General features: G+C 39.0%; 1 protein-coding gene across 1 annotated transcript in view; it reads left to right on the top strand.

Annotated features, from left to right (window-relative positions):
- Window positions 1-24,751, top strand: part of LOC124805079 (3'-5' RNA helicase YTHDC2-like) — a 306,102-nt gene that overhangs the window by 99,399 nt on the left and 181,952 nt on the right. The window contains exons 10-11 of the mRNA XM_047265510.1: window positions 7,209-7,390; window positions 12,326-12,492. Coding sequence (XP_047121466.1) covers window positions 7,209-7,390; window positions 12,326-12,492 — 349 coding nt within the window. The remainder of the gene's footprint in view (window positions 1-7,208; window positions 7,391-12,325; window positions 12,493-24,751) is intronic.

Raw genomic sequence — 24,751 nt, 5'->3', positions numbered from 1 at the left:
AGACATACAAGATGGAAGAAATAATTTGAAAGTTAACACTTACCTCCAACAGACATTCAAATGAATAATGCACTTTTGATAACTGACTTCTCAAACCTGGAAGCCAAACTTTAAGGAATAACAAGGTGTTAATGGAGAAAATGTAGGTAAAGAAGGTGGCCAAAAGATTTGTGGTTTTTGTGTTCATAATTATTAAAAATATAAATACATAAATGATAAAAATGTAATATGACAAAAAAGAATACAGGAAAAGGTTGTAGACATTGGTGGAGAGATGTTGGCACCATTGGTTAGCTGTTGAATATTGTCACCATTGGTTAGCTGTTGGAAAAACAGTTCAGACCAATAGGGGTTAGGAGAGGGTCCACATGATGTGGGCTCAGGATATTCTGTGCTGAAAGTTTTCACTTCTAGGGAAATATGTACCATCTCTTTTTCTTTGTTTGTTAATGCGTGCCTGCTGTATGGCTGCCAACAATTGTAAACTTGTTCGGTCTTGCTGGGGACATCCTGTATTGAAATTTCCCTTGACACAATTGTCTAGTTCTACAGTGTGGTAGCAGATGTCACTAATGGTAGAGAAGCAGGCAAAGGGCAGCCCTCCACTTTTTCCTTCAGGAAGGTCACTTATACCTATATGAGCACCTGACTCATAATTTTTTGTGTCATGATGCAGTGCATCAAGTTATAATTAATTGTACAAACTTAAAGTACAGCCTGGAAACAGTGAGTTATATGCGTAAGAAAAGACTGATAGAGAAATTTATTGGTAGTGCACATTGCTTATGGAAGGCAGGAATTTATTTATTTAGTCTTTCTTTCGTCCCCCCCCCCCCTCCCCCCCCCCCCCCCTCCAAGAAGTTCAATGTTCTCCCAATCAATGTCTGTGAAATTTCTGCTTAATGCTAAAATTTGAGGTACACTATGTCATGTTTTCAATCTCTTAATGAAGAATTATAGTGTGTACTAAAATAATTATTGAGTCCAAGTATGACATGCAGGAAATTGAGTCAGACTGATACTGGCTTAAGGAAGGTAATGTTGAATAATGAGACTAAGGAACTACAGCAGTTATTCCTTAATAAGGACCAAGGATCCAGTGGATCCAGTTAAGGGGGAATTGACTGAGGGCTGAACCAGAACGAGGAAGTTGCAAGATGGTAATGAAATATTGTAGTAGGAATGTTGTAGATGGAGTTGAGGAGTTATTAATAGCACATCAAAGATAATTGACTGATTAAATATATAATGAATGTTCCAGAAGAATGTAAATAATTTGGGATTAAAGGAGACCGCTCTCCAAATAGTAGAAGTGTTGAGTCGTTGACAGGCACAAAAGGAAAACTTTTGCACAAGTGTGCACTTGTGCACGTGCACGTGCAAGTGCGCGTGCGCGCACACACACACACACACACACACACACACACACACACACACACACACACGATTGGAATGTTGGAGGGAGAGGCAGGAAGTGTGTGGGTTAGGAATGCGATACATGAGCATGATGACTTGACTCCTACACTTTGAGCTTCTGTTTTGTCTACATTGCGTGAAGAAGATTGATGTATTGTACCATGTCGGAACTGTGGAAATATCTATTTTTGTTTGACATATAAATATTTCATTTTACTTGAAAAGAGGTTGACATACACAGCAATGTTTCAGAGAAAGTGTTCATTTTCGAGCATGTTTTAGTGAGCGTTGACTTTGATGAGTCACAAAAGCCAGATCATAATTATATTAACAATTTTGTTTGTGCAATTTAAAGATACAACCATTCTCTACTTACAGGCAAATTTTCATTTTTTACCGTTCAGTCATTTTCTTGTAAGGTATGTAGATGTAGGTATCCACATTTCGTCTAATGGTGATATGTGTAAACAAGACAAGAAGTGTAAATGCAAGCACTATTGTTGCTTTTCATAGCTGTTATGTTTCCATGTTTGTAAATCTTTGTAAAGCACTAATATCAACTGTTTAATGTATTTGTTTTTGTGTCTTTGTGTGCATCCTGCTCCCGATGCTATGTTGCCATAGTATTTCCATTTAATTGCTCATGGCTGCAATGTTTACATTGGGACTTTCCTTCAGATAGGAAACAATTGTGCTGCAATTCACTTTTGTGTATTCATGTGAGACAGTCCTTGTGAAATTATTAGTTGCATTTTACTTGGCTGAAACAGCGCCTTTTTTCGTAAAGTTGTGAAAAGTGCATGGTGAGCAGTTTTCATGTTTACTTAGTACTTAGAAGGGAATTGGGGGGGGGGGGGGGACAGGACACAAGGAGTTCTGTTCTGCATCAGTGTAGAGAACAGAGCTTCTGAATGTGTCAGTATTAGTGAAAGTACAGTGAGACAAATTTTGAGAGAATGGCAAACCACCTCCATTAGGACCTTGCCTAGTACGGCAGTGCGGGTGTCCCACATCATTCCCCTACGCTTTGTCAAGAAGCATGGGACTTCGTTTCCGTTTTCCAATGTGCCACATTGGGAACAGAGTTGTGAATGCAAGAAACTACAAAGAGTGATTTAGGAGTGCTCTCAAAAAATAGTCAAATGTATCTGCAAATGTTATAGATCAGGCAGTGTATCACACAATAATAATTCCATTATCACAAAATCCATCTATGAAATGGAGAAAGGTTTCTATTATTGAGTGGATGGAAAGCAATAATGTAGAGCTTCCATCTAACGCCACATCCTATGAGGAATTTACTGAAACAGGCCTACTGGAAAATGGGCAGCTGCACTTTACTTCACAGTAACACCATCTGGAAAACATATTGCACTCAGTGGATAAGAAAATTAAACTACTGTGAGCTTATTTGGGCCTATATCAAGAACAAGGCAGCAAAGAAGGATAAGAATTTTAAGGTAAATATTATTTTACAGGTGTATCTCTCCACAGTGAAAGGTGTTCTTGAAAGTTTCTGGAGGAATTGAGTGAGTCATACTCAAAAACTTGAAAACAGGTATGTATGAAGAGCCTGTAGTTTTGACATAGCAATAGAACTGTCTCTAACCCAAGTAGACTGAATAGCAGAAGTGAGACCTCAGTCGTCAGCCGAAGTGATTGAGGTAGGCTTTATTTGATTCATCGTTCTTTCCTGCAAAATATATTAGAGCTAATGAATTTTTCATTTACTATTAAAATAGGCAACATGTTTCGTTTTCATTTATTGAGAGCTGCTTACATATCGTGAGTTCACTTGCAATTTCCCCTTCTCCTCACAACAACAACTGAATGAGCCAGTGCTGTATTGGTATGTGAGTATGAAGTTACCATTCTTTGCTAGTGAATAGGCTCTTGTCATCCATTAAAACAGAGCCAGTGCTCAGGTATGACAACTACAATCCACCAAAGCCTTACATGGATTACACCTACTAAAGCAGTTGCCTTACACATTCGTAACTGACAACATGAGCAGTATTTATTACTAATGATCCATAATGTAACCAAAAAATGTTCAAGCTTTATACTCGTGTTTTCTCTGCCACATTAGCTACAGTGACAAGCTTAATTTCACCACCCTGCGTGTGACATTATAGCAATTAAATGACTAATCAGAAAATTATGAAAGCCCGCCTTCAAATAGAGAGAGGTTGAACCTTTTAACTGTGCAAAGAAATTTTTCTCCTAATTACAGTCTGCCTTCTGTGATTCCTCAGAGTTGACACTTGCCAAAAATTGCTTGGAAAAAGCAGATTTAATCTTAAATACTACTGCATATATTCCTACACTAAATAAAAGTAGTTATTTTCACAATTCCATCTAGATACAACACGTGGATTTTCGTCATACAGTGTAACCAGAATATGAGCTCAGAGTGAGGGGGCCAGTCATTATGAAATGGATAATAATCCTGTCACAGCCTTATTTTATTTCATCAGAAGCACGGCCACTTTTGAAAGCAGCCATGTCATATGCCAACTCTGCTGCAGTTTCTGTGCAGCATTTTATATGAGCATGACTACCAACTAGCTGTACACCAGAATGAATGGCCATCACTAAGCTACGGCCAAGAACAGAGTTGACCCCCCAGTGGCACAACATGCTGCTGAGCACAATATACTAGAGTTCATTGGCTGCTTCACAACCCATGCCATCTGGGTAATTCCCCCCAGCACCAGCTTTTCTGAACTACACAGATGGTAGTTGGAGTTATCTGTGCAACATATTCTTTGCTCCTTTAATCCTCCTGGCCTCAATCTCGGCTAACTCGCTGCTCCCAAACCCTCTACCCAAAAGTTCCCCTTCGTTTGTGCAGTCACTCTCTTCCAAGCCTCACCTCCACGTCATTGTCATCGTGCACCACATGAACTCACTGTTCTCGTGCCCATATATTACATTCTTAGCTCCTGCATCTGCTGCCTCGCCTTCCCACATTCCAATCTGCTACATCTGCAGACACCCTCTGAGACAGCAGCAACCCCTTCCCAAACCCTACTCATGCTTCCTGCCTCTTTCTCCCTCTGCTCACCCTACCTGACACGTGTGTGTGTGTGTGTGTGTGTGTGTGTGTGTGTGTGTGTGTGTGTGTGTGTGAGAGAGAGAGAGAGAGAGAGAGAGAGAGAGAGAGAGAGAGAGAGAGAGAGACCTAGTTAGAAAACATACTGTTCTAGAAGGATTGAAAAATATTTACTTTTCTTTATAAAGAAAAGGTTTTTATTGTATTTACTTAGCTGCCACAAATATATGAAAACTCAAAATTATATGGTCGGTATTAAAAAGAACTCAATGTGATTTTTGAAATTTTTTGTCACTGATGAAAGAATCAATATCTGGATTAAAATGGTTAATTTTAGCCTCAGAGCACTATCTACATTCAGCTATTCCTGTACATATTCTTCAAAAACAAGTAGAGTTGAAAAGGGTCGTTCACATTGGTATTTTGCTGACAGGTCTATCAAGTGTCTCAAGGAATAGTAATTCAGCAATACCACCACGGTGTATTAGCTAACACTCTCAACTTGCGTTCAAGACACGCACTTCAATTCTTGGGTCAGCCATCCAGATATCAGCTGTCTGCGGTCACCCTGGTCACTCCATGCAGATGCCGAAATGGTTGCTTTCTTCCCCACCAGCAGTAAGAAATCCAAGCAAAGCTCCATCTGTCATAATTTTAGCCATGGATGGGACTTAAAATACCAACCACCCCTCCTTCCTTCTTGTGTCAGGGTATTAAAAGATCAAAATTCAAGCCAGTCATTCTTATGGACAGTGGTGTCTGAGAAACTACCAACTCAACAAATTACAATTGGATTGTGGCATGTTATGTGTTTACACTATTAGCAGCCAGTCATGTGCCAGCCCTGTAGTACGATCTGTAGGGGTGCAGGCTTCCAGTCACCTGGTGGCAGATGATATCAGTCATTTTCAACAAAAAAAGAAAACAAAATTACTGGTAGCATTTCAACTTCTGTTCTTGCTGACCATGATGACTGATGAGAGAAAACCCTGAAGCTCACAATAATTTTTGTCTTGGACGCACAACCAGCTTGAATTGTCCACAGCCCACAAGTGGGTTGCAGCCTATGACTTTGGAAACGCTGCTCTGGCTCATTAAAAGATTTATCCAAAAGCTAGCAAAGTTACTGTTCCTTTTCGTGTGCCTGTTGGTAATTGAATGAGAACTTACACATGTTCAGTTCAATCTTCTGATATTTATATAACAGAGCCATATCTTTTTTTTTTTAATATTTGTGTTTTAATGTTGTGTCTTTCAGGTTCTTTAATACAGCTTCCAACAGATATTTCCACCCTTGTACGTGTGTCATTTCAAAAGTTCTGCACACTGCACTTTTGCGACCGTTACGGTGGTACGATCAAGTTGAAATTCATGTCGTCTGTGAGTGAGACTTTAGGCCTGACAGTCATATATGTGTTGCAGGTTTAAAATGGAAACTAAAAGCAGGTCAGGTTGGATTACACATAGTGACCATTGTTCCTACATCAAAATTCCATCAGTACATGGAAAAAAAACCAACAGAAATATGCGACACTTTGAGAGTGGTGTGAGAATAGTGTAGTAGGAACACATTATCGTGGGGGTCTGCTTGTTCCAATGAACCCAAGAAATGGAAGGCTACCAACGGCAACAAATTACACCTCTCAGGTTATTGTTAATGACGTTTTGAGAGAGGATCAACAAAAAATGAGGAAATTGCATATGAAGCCAGATTGTCATTTCAGTTTACAGAATCTTAATAGAAAAGTTAAAGATGAGAAAAATCTCTGCCAAATGGGTTCTGCATGATCCGAGTGAAGAGCAGAAAGCGGGTCACAAAAGAATCGGAGAAGAATTGCTTCATGTTACCAAACAGAACAAGAACAGTTCCTTAAAAGGATTGTTGCACTTGATGTGAAACCTGGATACGAGATTTGGAGCCAGAACTGAAGTCTCAGCTGTTAAATGGAAAAATTCCGGCACTACACACCTGAAAAAATTGTGCCGCAAACAGTCGAAGGTGAAACTGATGATGATCTTTGCATATAACATGAACGGGCTCATAGCTACAAATAAGAGTGCCCCAGGGAACATCGTAATGGGTGTGTACTACAAGATGTTTCCGATAATGTTTTGTGCCTGAAAATTCATCAAAGAAGGCCTGACATGCTTGCAGCTGGTGTACTCATTTTGCACGACAATGCAAGACAGTATATTTCCCCACCTACCATTCAGTCCTGATATGAGCCCAGCAGATTTTGATTTTGTTTCCCAAATTGAAGGAACAAATCCGTGGAAAACGTTTTGGTACAACTAATGAAGCTTCCAATGCAACTGACACGAGTAGACAACTCAACAGTGAAGGTGCCGTATATGGAATGCACAAGTTGCCAAAATGTTGGGAAGCTGTCATAAGCCAGAATGGAGATTATATTGAAGGCCTGTAAAAGAATTTTGTAAAATAAATTATTTTCTTCTATTCTGTCCTAAAATATCTTTTGAAATGTCCCTTGAATATAAGTTAAGTGTTATTTGAATATAACATCATCCTTGGTTGCAGTGATTTAAACAATTGTGTGTCCATAGCATTTGCTAGAAATCTAAAACCAGTTTCCTTAAGATTACTAGAAGTTGAAAGTTTTGATTTATGTTATGTTCTCTACCTCTGTTAATTGTCTACTTGTGGACATATGGTTGCAAGCACATAACCATAATCCAAGTGTTTGGCTCTAGCATTCTGTCTGTTTTTCTATAACAGCATTCTGAAACAGGAGTGAGTCCACTGATGGTGGCTGCAGGTCGTGGTTGTCTTAATACAGCAGAACAGTTGCTCAGCCTTGGAGCGAATGTTTGCTTGCGCTCATCTAATGATTGGACAGCTTTAGATTGGGCACACAATCTTAACCAGCCAGCAATGGTTGAATTGCTGGAGGCTTACATGTAAGTAATATATACTTTAGCATTTGTGAAATATCCCAACTTTGGTATAAATGGCTGAATTGCTCCAAGACTTGTAAAAAGTATATTGTGAAGGACTGAAATATGAACTATGCAAGAGATACTTAGTGGAATATTTTCTCAATAACTTGAATGTTCCCTCCCCTACTCTATTCATGTCTTTGTGCTCTCTCTCTCTCTCTCTCTCTCTCTCTCTCTCTCTCTCTCTCTCTCTCTCTTTCTCTGTCTATCACCTCCCCCTCCCCCTTTTTATGTCCATCTTCTCCTCCCATGTGCCTTCATTTCCTCCTGCCCCCTCTCTCTGTCCATCTCCTCCCTTCTACTTCCTATGTCCATTTCCGTGGACCCCTCTGATGTTTCTCTCCTCTTCACCCTCTCTGACCTTGAGCTTTGTTTATTGTTATTGCTAATTCACTTTCTTTAGTAGTAGTATTCTAATCATAAGCTGTAAATACAACTTCCCTGTTTGCTAACAACATTTCACTCTCATTATATATAACTTATGTCTGTCCAAATGTTGATTAGAGTACTGTGTAAGAATTTGAAGTAAATCGGTCAAGAACTTTTCGAGGTTTTCGGTAATAATGTTTGCCCTCTACAAATTACATATTTATTTATGTATTATATATGCTTAAAAATAGGTACATAAAAACAGGCTTATTCAAATGTAAAATTTCGAAGCAATCAGTGAAGAAATGGCAGAGATTTAGGATATTGAAGAAACAAACATGTACATTTTTAAATAGATTTCCCCTAAAATATTTATATATACATTTATATATTACCTATATATTGTATAAAAATACACATCTATTCGAATGTTGCATTGTGTCAAAATTTCAAAGCCCTTGGTGAAGAACTTTTGGAGATACATGATTTTGAAGAAACAAACATTTACATTTTTATTTATATAGATAGTTTTCAGTTTTTGCACATATGAGGCTTCTCATTGCTTCTTGTTGAAGTTTGCGCTGGATTAGCCTTAAGCAGAGATTTTTATCTGTCTTGAAATGCAGTTTCTTGGGAATGAAATGAAATTACATTCATAGACAATCAAATTAATGGCACTTTATCTAGTAATGTGTAGTAGCAAATTACCCTAATGATGGGAGTGATGCTTTATAGCATGGACTCAAGAAGACCCTGAAAATGTTGGGGAGCATTCCTGATTCATGAATGCTCAACCTACACATGATCAGACAGCATGTTTTTATTACTCGTGAATGAGAGACGATGACAGACATATTAGATGGGCCCATTTCATCCCCTGTAAACAATCTTCATATGATGGGACCTGAAACACATACCTGAAAATCCCCTAATGGCAAGTAGGATTCATCGCATTGTGTGTTTTTCAGCGTACTTTGTAGCTAGCCCTTGCCATGTACTAACACATACTGCAACTGACTCAATATACTCACAGAACGTTGTTGATACTGTGGGACATGAAAAGCCCTGTGCCTGCTTGACCGTGGAGATGGTGTGACCCATAGAAAGGACACCCACAATCTGACCATAATCTGATCGACTAATATTGTACATTTTGCTTTTCTGATCCTGACTGCTCTGCTGACTTACAGCACAAAGTCTTATGACATCCCGTTCACAGGACATTACAAACTGTTCCATTCTTCATGGAAACATCCCCAAGAATGATTACTCTGAATTTGTCGTGAGTGACCACTGACAGATGATTGTGCAATGATTTGTTTATCCTGGGGCACAAGGTAGAATGCATGCATGTATGGAAACCCACGTATGTTGTACTCATTGCCAGTTCGTCATTAGAAGTTTTGAATTTCAAAAGTGAGAGTTTCCAGGAGTAGCATTATACATGACAATCAGAAGTTGTTGTTCTGCGTCATTACTCTATTGCAAACCTTGAGCATACTTGCAGTAAATTTTTATCACATATCTGCAGAACAAAATATGTTTTGTGAAATAATACAGTGATCTTTCATAAGTATGCCTTGTGCAATATGTAATTTTTAGTAAATCATATTTTTGTTATGTAATAGGAAGCAAAGGCACCAAAATCTGCCATATTGAAACAAAAATATTTCTACTGGTATGCAGATGATACATTTGTGGTGTGGCCACATGAAATGGGAAAACTTGAAGAATTCCTGGAACACTTAAATCCATTCATTGTAATATAAAATTTGTGATGGAACTGGAAGAAGAGGGACAGTTGCCTTTCCATGATGTCTTAGTTAACAGAACAATGGCTCATAATGTATGTATAAAATCTACACAAACTCACCTCTATTTCCATGCCTTTAGTCATCACCATCCTTTACAAAGAAGTTTGATGTCAAAGACTCTGCTCCTTAGAGCTCGATCACTATCACATATGGAGAGTCTTATTGAAGGATTACAACACCGACGACTAGTGTTCCAAAGGAATGAGTACTTGGATCGTTAGACTGCCCTGGTGTTGCAGTCAAAATCAAGAATGCCTGGGAAAGAAGTTGAGTCTGAGACAGAGGATGAAAAACCAAGAAGAATTGCCTTTAGACCTCATGCTGAGCCAGTATCTGGAAAAGATCTGTAGACTCCTACAGAAACATGGCATTGAGTGTATTTTGCTCCCTTCAACAATGTTAAAGACAATCTATGTCTCCAAAACCCTAGTGTATATTGCATTCCATGTGGTGTGCCATGTCTTTTAAGAGGGCCAGACTATCAGAACAGTCAAGGATACATGCGAAGAATAACAGCCACACACAGGACTAAAACAACAAACTATTTATTTATTTATTTATTTATTGTATGACGATACATGTACAAAGATTACAAAACTACTTCACATCAACGTTTAATCACAGCTCTCCAGCATAAAATAACACAAATGAAAACAACTACGTACAGATATTGAGGTCTTTTATGCATTTAATGACATCATTTGTTGCTGTCAGAAAATCTTCAAAAGGATCCTTGTAGGCATATGTGGGACATGTTGGTGCACCTTGGGCAACTGTTGTTCTGCGCCACAATCACACGATGGTGATGAAGATTGTGGAGGACAGGTTCATTGCCAGCAGCTTTTCCATTCATCAGTGATATTGAATTAAGCTCCCATGAGAGACCTGCCTGTGATGAGAGTCATATGTCTTGATCTTAGCCGTTTTCACTCTTCAGGGAATATATTGTTCCATATTGGAAGGTTGGCGTTATCAGCAATCTTCAAGTATTCACCCAGTAGCATGCTTTTCCGTCTGATAGCAGGAGGTGGAATGTGGCTCAAGATAGGTAACCAGTATGTGGGAGTAGATTATATTGACATCTATAAATAATATTGACCCAAAACATGAGTAACGCACTTCTGTGCCGAACCTGACCCTGATATGTGCACTGGTACCTGGCCAAATGCACACTCTTCTATGATGATCATCAAGTACCAGAAAAATCCTGATGCCATTGATCCAGGTTTCATTCCAAATGTTCTGTTGGGAACCTCCTTCCAGTGGCGCAGTGCTAGAGTTTGTACTGCTGTTCATAATTGCCTAGAGGCCGAATTGGTTGTATGGGAATCATTTCCACTGTTTGGGTGTATATAGCTATGCTAGTTCTCTTGAAGAAGGCATCACTCAGATATATTGAGTACTGATGTGAGCCAAAACTTATAAATAGTAGTTACCAGTTGGTTTTGTTTACTGTGAGTGACCACAAGGAGGCAGATCTGCAGTGCATATTGTCAGATGATCTTGCTGCCAACCCACCTTGCTATAAAGTGACAGTGCTCACACACTATAAGTTTGAAATAGCCACATTACCGTATTCATGATTGGAGATACAATGCTCTCTCCACTGAATATGCAGGTTTACTTTTACGTTATTACACAGGTGTGTAATAAACGCATGTAAATGTACCAATTTATTCTAGTCAAAAGAGTTTTGAGAAAGAAATTTCCAAGCAAGTCACGAGAATGGTCCAAAACTTACCATGTCAGTGCCATCTGCTTTCACTGTATAGTAAATGCATATAATTAGACTGCATTAGGATGTCAGTGTACATTGGCTTTCCATGCTTGGCATTTGGCAGGGCTACTGCATGTTAACAGTAACAAAATTTAGATTTTATTTCAAGAATTGGAAAAAACACAGTAGTTGGAATTCTGTAGGTCTACCAAGGATGAAATGAATAGAACATTTTAGCCACATATAGCACAAAATAAACAGACTTTCTAGTTACTGCCCATCTGCTTGCCATTAATATTTTGATCAGAAACAAGATTGTTAATAAAAACGGGGTAATTGTCTGATAAAGTACATAAATGCATTGAGTTTGAATCTTTAGGATTCCGTAGTTCTTTGTTTCTTACACATGTGTCATGATATAGAAGGAGATTGTGTGGAACATTATTAGGTATGACTAAACTTTAAGCTTCAGTATATTATGTATAAGTTCTTTTTAAATTTATATTACTTGAAATATAGCATTAAAACTTAATTATATTGTTGCATTAATCTGTGAATTCTTACATTATCTCTCTCTCTCTCTCTCTCTCTCTCTCTCTCTCTCTCTCTCTCTCTCTCTCTCTCTCTGTCCATTCTGAGTGATTTGTGTTTCATCACACAATGTAATTACTGCAGTCTCTATGCATTGCCCTGCAGCAATCATTGCATTTGATTCCCTTTTTTTATGGTTCATTGACAAGTTGCTATTAAATAATATTATATAAGACCAGAAAGTGGAATATTTCTGTTTATTTGTTTAAAAGAGGAAAATATGAGTTGCAATTCATCACATAATGTAATGCGTAAAGGTTATGTAAAATTGATTTTATTCAGTGTACTTCTGGTAGTAGTCCATTAGTTTGGTGGGAGAGCGCTATAGAAAGAGAAGAAGCATCAGTCATATTAAAAAGTGGGAAAAATGCTTTGAATTCCAATAACACTTGACTTTTACATCAGGAATGCAGAAATGGTTGTTGCCGAACCTTTGCCTGGATTGACAGAAGTAGTGAGTGAAGAAGATAGAAAACTGCTGGAGATCTATCACCATAGCTTCAATGATGAAAATATTGATATGGATCTTCTGATGAAACTGCTTATTGAGATACATTCATCAGGAACTAAGGGTAAGCATCAAAGATATTTTTTTTCAAATTGTGTTAGCTGAGATATGCAACATTGCCTGGCTATTTTATTTATTCCACTCTTCTGTTAGTCCATCTCCTCCTCTCACTTTACAGTTGTCATGTTATAGAGCATGCTCTGGAACAGGATACTGCATATTGCCAGTATGCACCCTCTGCCTATGCCCATTCATCCTAATTGATAATTTGGTGGTAGTCATGGCGATATAAAAGGCTGGGCAGCTGTTATGTAAACACTGTTTGGTCTTAATTTACATTAATTCCTTCCACCTCAGCATTTCTTCAAAGTAACTACTCTTTTCTTTACTCAGTATTAGTTTTCTACATCTTTCATTGTCTTAACCATCTATTTTTCATCACCCACCTCCCACCTCTGTTACTACAATGCACCCAGCTTTACACTCTTACTAAAACTCATGCACAATGTTTAAGCAGTAATCTCTGTCTCGCTTATTACCCGGTCTTCCACCTTTACATTCTTAGGTTTTCAAATCTCGTCTCATGCAGTCACCAACAGTCTTTCCTTCTCATCGCGTCTGGTAAGTCTCCCCTGACCTGCCGTTCTGGATGACTTTCCTGAAGTCTGCCCCGTTTTATAGACCTCTCCAGTCCTTTTCCTTCACCCCTCTTCCTTCCCCTTCAACCCTTCTGCCAGAAGCAGGAGCCACTGGCTCCAAAAGCTTGCTTAATTATAACATTCTTTTGTGTGTGTGTTCTGTTGCCACTTTGTGAGTAGATTTTTTTTTATCTATCCAATTAAATTATTTTGTCAAAAAATGATTGTTTTCAGGTAATAAGCAATAAATATACAATGTTTGGTTGAAATTGATCAGGGGCTTAGGAGGAGATGTTAAACATAAGCATATGTGCCATATGTTGCACAGATATATGTCTGATTCTCTGTTGTTTTGCACCACACAATTCCCGAGAAGGTCTTAAATTTATCTATGGTATTCAACAATGTGGCTTGATCTTAAGTCCCGAATATACAGTAATAAGGCAAGCCTAACAAAATTTCTTGAAATTCCTGCATGTGTTCCTGAATAATGCTTTAATATCACCCTGTTTTCATTTCCACGTCTTCGGGATATAGGTGGCTCTTAACCCCACAGTGCTCTGTGTGTCTTGCCAGATAGTAAGTAACCAGTAAACACTCAGTTATTTAAAGAATTGAACAACCTGTACAAAATAGTTCTGAGCTCCTGGTTATTTTACAAATGAGTTAGGGTGTTAAATATTTAAAACAATAGGAAATCCAGGATGGAATAATGTCAGTATTATGAAAAGGAAGGTTGCTACTTACCATATAGCAGAAACGCTGAGTCACAGACAGGCTCACCGAAAGACTACTAAAGGCATTCTTCTGAAATAGACACCACACACACACACACACACACACACACACACACACACACGGCTTACAAACACACATAGTCACTGTGTCTGGCTGCTGCATCAGTCTGCGCCCCCCCCCCCCCCTCTCTCTCTCACACACACACACACACACACACACACACGTGCGCACGCACACACACACACGCACGTGCGCGCGCACACACACACACACACACACACACACACACACACACACACACACATTCACACAAATGCAGCTCACACACACATGACCACTGTCTGTGGCTGCTGAGGCCAAACTGGCCTTGGCAGCCAGAGACAGCGGTCATGACTGTATGAGCTGTGTTTGTGTGAATGTGTGTGTTTGTTGTCTATTTCAGAAGGAGGCTTTCTGTCCAACAGTTTACTTGTTTAGAAGTCTTTTTGTGTGTCAGTCCGTGGTTCACCATCTCTGCTATATGGGGGGTAGCAATCTAGCTTTTTCATAATATTGTGTTACATACAGTGAAACCCCGCTTTTACACTTTTCAAGGGACATAAAAAAAATGTTGTAAGAGGTGGGAAAATGTAAAATGTGGAAAATAACATTTTAAGCAGTGACAGTTACATATAGGATGCCCCCTTGCACTTCATGTTTTATATATGTACATAACAGGCATGAAAAGACTTATCAGGGACTTGTTTACTGTCTAATGAGGGTTTATTATCTGATAAAAATCACTGATGTAACTGGAACTGATATCTGTCTGAGAAGTAGGAACGTTTGACCCACTGATATCTGTCTGAGAAGTAGGAACATTTGACCCAGTTTCGTATGTCATAAATATGAAACTTCCTGGCAGATTAAAACTGTGTGTCGGACCGAGACTCGAACTTGGGACCTTTGCCTTTCGCGGGCAAGTGCTCTACATCTGAGATACCCAAGCATGACTCACGACTCCTCCTAACAGCTTCAATTCTGCCAGTACCTCATCTCCTACCTTCCAAACTTCAGAGAAGCTCTTCTGCGAACCAAGCACTCCTGGAAGAAAGGCATGAATGTTATGTGTTCTGTATTGATGCGACATGACACCTCATAGCAATGATGGGAGCACATTGTGATGTAAGTAATATGCTTACAAACAATATTAGTATTTTATGTGAATTGTGGGTGTGTGTGAGTGTGAGTCATTTGATATGTATCGGAGGCTGGCTGAGGTGCCTAAAATAAAGAAAAAAAAAATAGGGAAAACACACATGATATATATGTTTAGCTCACATTACAGTAATTCTTTTGTGAAGCTTAGTACATGCTGTGATGCATTGTCAAAGCACATTGCTTCAATTCTTTGTTGTGCGTTCTTTATGGCAGACTTCTTTGGCACTTCTCTGGGAAAAAATAGTACTTGCAGCATAAAAAAACAAAACACCATGTATTTTTAATTTGGACGTTTTTTCTCTATGCAGTTGTTCTCAAACGATTGCAAGGAAACTATTAGTTCAAAATATTTTATTATTTCAAATTGTAAGTCTTGTACCACAGCCTGGTAATGAGGTTGTTATCTTTTTGTTATTGGTCATATTTATTACAATAATTCAAAGTTGAGTGGCTCACTGCCCATTGTTAGAAGAATTTGCAGTGAATTAAGAGTGCAGATTGTGACTGGTAATCTGAGGGTAGCAGAAACTGACAGTCTGAAATTGTCATATTTCATGAAATTGTCTTGATATTTCGAAATGCATCCCTTAGCCGTCTGTAAAAGTATTTAGAAATCTTGTGTGTTCATCCACATGAAATTTCTGAATCCCATTCAAGGAAGTCATGCCCATGTCTTTACAATCTGTAAAAGTGCTAAATACTTTTCTCAACAGTGGACATTCATTTAACAGTGTTCTGTACAATTTGAAAGTGTCCAAACAAATAATATCTTCCTTCGCACCACACAGAGAATCATGTTTGCGTGTATATTTGACCAAAGGAAACCAGAAAGCTGCAAGTTGAGTTATCTGGTGCTCTGCTGCAAAACTTCCTTTATATAAACAGAGTAAAGCTGCATCTCGCAATGTGTTTTATTCTACACGTAAATAATTGAAAGCCACAGGCTTTGGACTCGCAAGTTTTTTTGCAATCATTTGGATGACGCTCAGGCAAGTTGCATGTTCCTAACCAGTAGTCCAACCAGGCAAAAGGGAGCTACAGTGTAACATGGAATCTAGGACACATTTCATTTCTGACAAATCTCCACATCATTGAGAGGTGAATGGTAGGTTGAAAGATGGAGTGAAAAAAAGTGACCCAACCAGGATTCGATCCTAAAACCCTTCGGTTTCTAACTGTACTCTACTGCTAGAGCACCACACCATATGCAGTTTTTGTAATGTTTTCTGCTGCTTCAAGGCACTGCAAGTCTCTCAAATTATGGCTGCTATTTGATGGGTGGCAATGCTGTCATTTTCACAAGTTCATCATAATTCAGACAATTTGTATGAAATATTTATAAATTATATACAGAAATCTTCCCTGTGAGTCAGTGTATCTGGTAATGAAAACCTGATCAAAATCCTTACAGCAATTCCTGAGATGAATTTGCACATACAGACAGATGTGAGTAGACACATTTATCTATACTTGTAACAAGAACAATCAGTCGACATTGCAAATGGTGCCTATTTTTCTGTTAACTGTCGACTATCTTCAGACCAGTATGTATCTCTGAAATTACTAAAGTAGGCCAAGAAAATTTGGAAATTTTTGCTAAGGTCTTAAGGGACCAAACTGCTGATGTCATCAGTCCCTAAGCTTACACACTACTTAATCTAATTTAAACTAACTTATGCTAAGGATGACACACACACATACCCATGCCCGAGGGAGAACTTGAACCTCCGATGGGGGAGGCCGCGGACTGTGACAAGATACCTCAGACCGCTCGGCTACCCCAAGCGACCGGCCAGGAAAAATACAGCTATTCACCATATATAAATAAAATAAATAGGCATCAGAGCTACAAAATAAAAATATACCATGTATATACCTATTGATTACACATGGAGTCAAAGCACTGAGCCACTGTACATGCTCAGAGGCATCTGCTGTGAACTGCTGGCTAGCATAGGAAAGCTGCAGGTTACAAAGAAAGAGCCCCACCCGTCGATCTGTGCATGATCAATTGAACAACCAATAGCCTTAATACATACAAAATGGTATGTTTATGATTATAAGGACTTCATACAGTACAGTAAGATTACAATCTTAATTACAATAGACAATACATTTAAAATAATTGAAAAATAGATTAAATATTAGAGAAGCCGTTAGTAGAGGCTAATGCGTGATTAACTGCCCTCCATGCACAACACACGAAATAATTGGATCTACATACCTTCCAAAGATTATGGCACAGTGTGTGAGATATTCACACGAAGATGTGTAGATCAACACACAGTTTTGATAAATGAATAAATCTAGGATAGCAGAAATATTCCTGTAGGATAAAATTGTCACTAAACTCTGCACATGAAAACATAATTTGCAGCATGTAGAATGTTTGAGAAGTGTATTGGATTGTGCTTTTATGGAAATTCTTTCTGTTTGGATTTGCATGATTTATAATTTTTTTGTAGATTTTGTTTTCTTATTGGGTCTCGGTAGTTCAGAAGAATTAACGTTGAGAAAATGGATTGTGGAAGCTTGTTGGATTGTAATATTACCGTGAACATTGACTTAGTTTTTCTTCTTGGATTTCGATGATTCTTAGTTTCTTTGGTGCTTTTGCTGGTTTGTAGGCTCTCGATAGTTTGTTTTTCAGTTAGGTTTGTTGTTTCTTCTTTTCACAATTGACATTTGTTTTTGATTGCCAGTTGTGTCATCCATTTGGCTGTGTTGTTGTTATTTAGGTAAGTTATTAGGTTAGGTTGTTTAGGTTGGATATCTTACGACATTAAGTTCCTCAGTTTAGGTATTACCGTTTAAATTTCTAATGTCTGGAAAATGCCAGTCGAATCTTTCATAGACCTCACAACAGGATTGAGTTATGAAAACAGCTAGACAGTAACAATCATTTGTTCATGCTAACAGTGAAGAAATGAACAGGCAGAGCATCAGGCAGATGCTCTAGCAGCTGAAAACTCAGCACATTTTGATGCTCGGTGTTAGCAGAATGCTCAACGCATTGCACCTTGACATGCAAGTGATGGGACACGAGCAGTTACATCCTTGACAGTAGTATACAGCAGAATGCATGGCCTCTCAGTTGCTTCTGAGACAGCTGAAGATGTGGCTTCTCAATGTCAGGAAAAGGCAGCACATATTGCCTTGTGCATGCCTCTAAAACAGTCGAAGAAGCAGATGCATTGCTGACTCACTACAACAAGTTGAAAATTGGCATATGTTTGCAATGAACACATGGGGATTTTGTAAAAAAAAATTGCTTTTGGCTATGAACCAGCTTTAAATTACACTAACAACAGGTTCATTAAAATTGACCCTAAGAACTAGGCATGCAGATTGTATGGAGCACTGAAATGGAAGGAGGAAATGACGGTAATGTGATGCTCTCAGAGCAGTGTATACATTCCCGCATTAGAAGAGACAGTCGATCCTTTAAAGGAATTATTTTCTGGTGCGACTAATGAGTAACAACAATTCCTAAACTGTTTTAAAAAATATAATTCATGTTTTCGCATGACGTCCTTTGGGGCAGACAGAACTTTCGTCATGCCTGGGTTTTCACTGACCTTTATGGTGCAGGGGCAAGTACACCATAAAATAGGAGTCCCTTTTACCTCTGTTCAACAGTCAATCACATTTTTGCAGGTTTACTTTATGGGAGATGATGAGGTGGGGACTGAAAGCTGGGGGAGTTAAATCGGCAAGTGTACTGAAAACACAAAAAGTTCTGCACAATCACAGTGAGTTGGTACATAAGTTTAAAATGGCTGTTGTGAGCTTGCCCAACGAATGCTGCAAGATGTGGATCCACCCATATATCATGCCGAGCAAGCAACATGTGTGCCAGTACAATGCATTGACCGTGGCCAAGGCCATGGCTGTGGTCGCGGGTGTCGACCCCTCCTGTGGTTGCGGTCGTCAACCTCACCACCATGAGGGAGATTGACCTGTGTGAATATGATTCCCTTGCCAGGGTCGGATTTCTGCACATTTCAGCTTTTGGTCCATGAACACGACTTCAACTTGCCACTGTGATGTAGGGTACTTCTGTAACAATTTTTTTGTAAACATGTATGTGAAGATGGAGAGTGAGTGTTGAAGGTACACAGTAATAAACCAAAGCAAGATGCACTCACAGAATTACACCCATCTGTAATGATGCACTCACAGAATTACACACATCTGTAATATGCCATTGCGAATGATGGCAATGTGAATCCAAATGGCTTAGGGCAGATGGTCATCCTTCCATTGTGATTTGTGAATAATCCGAGGTACCTCCATGAAGGTACACAGCACACATAGTCCTATGTGCAGAACTGTGATCGGCTAGACTTATTCATCATCTCTATGTGCGATGCAGTCTGGATTGAGATCAGAGAACTTATGGAAAGCAGAAACTGACAGACCACCAAAATATCCTAGCATGACTTTTTAAGGTTAAAGTACAAAAGCACATGTGCCACATATTCACATGCTGCTGTGGTTAAAATAGAGACTGCAGTCAAAGCAAATTGATCAGCTGATATTGGCAGAGCTGCCTAACCCGAACCTTTAACAAACAGCTGTATGAGATGGTCACTGAGAGCTTCTGTGAAGTTTGGAAAGTAGGAGACTAGGTACTGGTGGAAGTAAAGCTGTGAGTACAGGGCGTGAGTCATGCTTGGGTAGCTCAGATGGTAGAGCACTTGCCCGCGAAAGACAAAGGTCCCAAGTTCGAGTCTTGGTCTGGCACACAGTTTTAATCTGCCAGGAAGTTTCATATCAGCACACATTCTGCTGCAGAGTGAAAATCTCATTCCAGTTTGCGCGTCAGTGTATAAAGTGGGCCAACCACAAATAACATTGTTTTTTACCATTCCGTTGTTGTTTTGCAACTGTGAGTCCACTTCTATTCCTTCATTATTGCTTCAGCTAACACAGTATTAAGCTGTGTTGTTACAGGCCTAAGTGAGCAGCAGTAATATAAAATAACAGCGAGCCAGGTGAGAAAAAATTTACAATCCATGCAAGAAAATGGCCCCCAAGCAAGCAGCACAAGCCCCTAATGAGGCTGTTGGCTATGAGATAATTAATAATCGAATAAGTGTTTGGTGGGGATCTGATGCAATGTAACGGTCTTCGGACGACAGGAGAGAGTGTGGCACTGTGGTGCAGGACTCACACATCTGTCGCAGTTGTGTCACGTATTGTGTGCAGCCGATCTTCTTCTCGGGTCAGATGGCTGCATCGATATTCACAAACTCTTCTTCTCCGAAGACTATAGCTGGTTAAGGGGAGTTCAAAATAGGCTTCTTTCCTACTCTTGAAATGATTCTGTACTCCCAGGATACTTTTGTTCAACTCTGTTATATTTTCATCTCCACAATGAAACAACTTCACAAGATTCACACAAACGTTCAACTCTTGCAAGTCAACCCCATCTTAGATCATTAGAAACTAACAGATACAATTATAATGAGTTTGGTTTAATAACCTCTATAAAACCAGTTCTTGCTTCTCGCAAGTCCAATGTCCAAAAGTCAAATGTAAAAGTCTTTAGTTCAATACATAATTCATTTGTTCACAACAATACAATCATCACACCGTTAAGGAATAGAGCATGCTTCCTCCTTGTACTGGACATACAGCTTCTCAGGCGCGCTGCAAACACTTGTCTGCGCCAATCGACCATCACTATTGCCGTATTTTCCCGATACACGTCCAGCCTGCAAACACAGAAACCGGCGGCGAGGTAGACACATCTCCACTCTCTCAACCTCGTACTTAAAATAATCGGGTGTTCGAGACGGTGGAAAGCCTAGTGTCTCTAGAATTTACACCTAAATTCACGATGCACTATATATCCCTCCCCTTAGCTCGAACACACAATATGTTATACATATTCATTTGTACAATTACACAAAATAATTCTTTATCTTTTAACAGGTCCTCTCTTTCTACTAATAATTATAATACATGACCCTTTCAATCCATGTTGGAGTTAGCTCTGTTTTCTATTCCTCTTCCAATCATAAATTACAGGTGTGCATAACTCAAGAATACTCTGCTGCTTCGTTCTTACTTCCCATACCGGTACTACTTTTTCTAAGTATGTACTTATTCATGGTCTATTGTAATCTGGAGGAACTCTGGGTAGAATAAGTGTTCCCTTCTTGGACATTTGTAAACCCGAAACCTAATGAGGCTATTTATGCATAGAATTCGAACTTACCCAACTCATCCCTTTAAAAGTGTGACTTCTGTCATGACACTGCCCTTTTTCCCTTTAGGAACGGTACCTGTATCTTACATGGGTTGATCCTAGGAGTACCCTTTCTTCGTCCATTTTGGTAGGTACGCCCATTTTAACTTCCTAATCTATGGTACAGGTCGATCCCCTTCTTGGTACCCCTGTCCGCACAGTAAGGTCAGCCTCTCTTGGGTCTGCCTATCTGCCCTTTCCATCCAATAAATGCTGGGTGCGCCCTCCTCCTCCTCCTCCTCCTCCTCCTCCTCCTCCTCCTTCCTGAGTAGGCCTCCTGGTACATTGTCCGAGCATACATCTTTGTGAATACTATTCTTAAATACTCGCTGGTAAAATTACCCTCTACTTTACACCTTAACTCCACTTTCCAATACTCTATCTACTACCCTAGAGTCCTCTTTCACTCATCCCTTCCACCATATAAACAGATATCATGCACACACATAGTAAATGCTATGTCTACCTGTATTTACCAACTCCCATTACATACTATGCCTTTTCTCCAAGGACTAGTACAGCACATGTAAATATATATATGAGAGCGAGAAAAGATAACGATGCAGAACTGCCACATATCAAAAATGTAATATGTACATCGACTCAGATGTACCTATATCTTTATTTGCCTACCTACCTTGGCAGTTCTGGCATCACTTCAGGTTCCTAATTTGTAATTCTTCTGTTTGTGCTTAAGTATATCTTTGTGTGTATGCTTAAGTGTGTTTGTGTATCCTGATTCTTCGGTCGACTTATGTGAAATAAGTTGAAGGTTATAATGGACCATGGAAATTGAGAAGGACTTCAGCAATAGAAGTATGTGCATACGGAAAGAAGGAAAAATAGGTGCTCAATAGAGAAGTAAGAAAGGAAAAAGTAGAGACGGTTGCTAAGATCGAAGAAGTGAAAGAAGATAGTCCCAAAGACAGGAAAACCTTTCCCACCCCCCTTCCCCAGGATCCCTACTTTGCCGATACTTGAGTGAGAAGCCAGAGGAAGTATGGTGTTAAACGTCTCCTACAGAACTGTCATTCTCACCTTCGCCTTTGAAGCCCCTGAAGAAAAACCTTAGCAACACCTACTGAACGGCAAATGGTGAAGAATCAGTTACACTTGTCTGCGAGAGTTGTCTGAAAGGTGGGGTGTGTGATTAGTGTTAGTCATGTTTTTACCTACAGTACCCACCCCTTTCAAAAGTGATACAAACCCTCCCCTTTACATTGCATCTCACAAAAGGTAGAAAATTATACACTACGATAATATAGTTATGTAGTCATTCACTTTACACTATATTTCATACACACATAAAGTACTCCATTCAGTTTCTGATGTCTAGATATTACTTTGTTTGAATAATACCCTGATATTATACTTTTCACTCAAATAATATTTATTCATTTCATTTCATTTCTAGAGATCACTGTTCATCTGTTTTTCTCTTAAATTGGTCCTAATCTTGTAGTCATATCCGGTTTCAAAATTACTAACGTTATTGGATAGTTTAAGAATTCAAGAATTGATTACAGAATAGTTCAAGAATTGAAGGGAATTCAGTGCAGGAAAACTAATCTCGGAAGGAACACCGAAAACAAATTGGTTGCCAGCGGTCGTCAGTCCACCCGTTAACACAGAACGTTGACGTCCCTGGGGAACAGATTTGACTCCACCCGGATCCCATGGATCTGACATTAACATCACTTGATTGCTTATGGGCCAGTACTTCTCATTAAATTTTATGTGAAAGTCTCCCTACAACAAAACAGCTACCATTTTACTAGGAAGCACGACATTAAGTAAAGTTATTCTATGTTCTAATCTGTTTTCTGTACAAGTTTGAATTCTTTCCATGAGTCATCTCTAACATTTCTATTATCATTAAGTTTGGAAAAAGCAACAGTTGAAACGTTTCTGGAATTTATACTCTTGGTAGTTTCTTGATCTATAATTATCTCAAAAGGTTCCACCAGACTACTTACATTTATCATGTCAAAGTTGGCTAATTATTCCGTGGCATTCCATTCTACATTATTTACTCGTGAACTGACAGCTCATGTAGTAACATCTCATATACTAACACCTGGAATTTTCGATTGAATAATCAATATTACATCCTTAGGTCGATCTGTGTTCTCTTTCAAAATATTCATTTCCTGTTTTATGGAATTAAATATAACATTACATACATTTTCACAAGATTCTAACTTTTCATTAAGCTTGAGCATTTATTATTACTTTTAGCGTCAAATTCTAGTTTCTTTGTAAAATTCTGAAATTGCTCGTTCTGTATGGTTAGATTCAGTAAATAGTTGATTAACGTGAGTATTCAAAGAACTAGTGAGTTCACTCTTTAAATCTAACTTCAGATTTTCTAGCTTATTATTAAGAGTGACAAATTCAGTCTTTAATAAAACTATATTTACTGCTTGATTGTTCAAGGTTTCACTCTGGGCATTTAAACTAGAATGTACCAAACCTGTATTAAGAGTGTCAAATTCAGTCTGTAATAAAACTATATTTGCTGCTTGACTGTACAAGGTTTCACTCTGGGCATTTAAACTAGATTGTACCAAACCTATTTCTTTTCTTAGATCTTCATTCTGAGCATTTGAATCTGTTCTTTGATCATCTAACTTAGCACTTTGGTCATCTAATCTAGCATTTAGTTCTTGTCTCAAGGAACCATTTCGAGTATTTAACTCTTGTCTTAAAGTTACCATTTGGGCGTTTTGAGCTTTGATTAAATTCACTACTTTAGACCAATCTGGCATTTCCCTAGTTACTGTAATGGCCATGGTTGGTTCTGAAGTTTGTTGCTGTTCTTGATCCATAATTTTATGGATCTTGGAACTGGTAATCATCTAAAGAAAATTCACCACTGAATACAATAACTGCACTAACAGTTTATCATGCCCAGTTCCTTCAACTTTACCAAACAATTATTGTTTTTTGCTCACCCGGCATAGAGTTCAAGCTACATTGGTGTGCAGGTGTATAATCAGTGCTGGTGGACAGCACTGACGCTGGCAGCGGCGGATGTTGGTTTCAGCGTTGTTAATGGTGAGCAGATGTGGAGTCAGCACCAGTGAGCAGCAGTTGGTGCAGTCGGCGTCAGTAGCTGGTTACGGCATTGGCGCGATGTATGTCTGTGAAGACTGCTTACTCCCCACACCTGACCTTCTTAGTCGAAAAGTTGAGGTCTTCTCTCCAGTTCTCTCTGCTAATACTTTCTCACATCTTTTACAGCGTTGCACTCGCAACTTTCTTCCATTTGTTCATTGGACTCAACACGATTACTGGAAACAGTTCTCGTATGTTGTTAGGCTTGGTTACTATGGCAACACCTAATATCTTCTTTCCGTTTCTGTCTTTAAATTCCCGTTTTCTTCAGATCCTGTCACGTAGGTCGCCACATTCTAACGGTCTTTGGATGACAGGAGAGAGTGTGGTACTGGGATGCAAGACTCACACGTCTCTCACTGTTGACTCATGTA

The sequence above is a fragment of the Schistocerca piceifrons genome, chromosome 7 (genome assembly GCF_021461385.2).
Source record: "Schistocerca piceifrons isolate TAMUIC-IGC-003096 chromosome 7, iqSchPice1.1, whole genome shotgun sequence".
Lineage (NCBI taxonomy): Eukaryota > Metazoa > Arthropoda > Insecta > Orthoptera > Acrididae > Schistocerca > Schistocerca piceifrons.
Note: the sequence above shows the minus strand (reverse complement) of the source record. Positions and strands in the feature narration are given on the sequence as shown.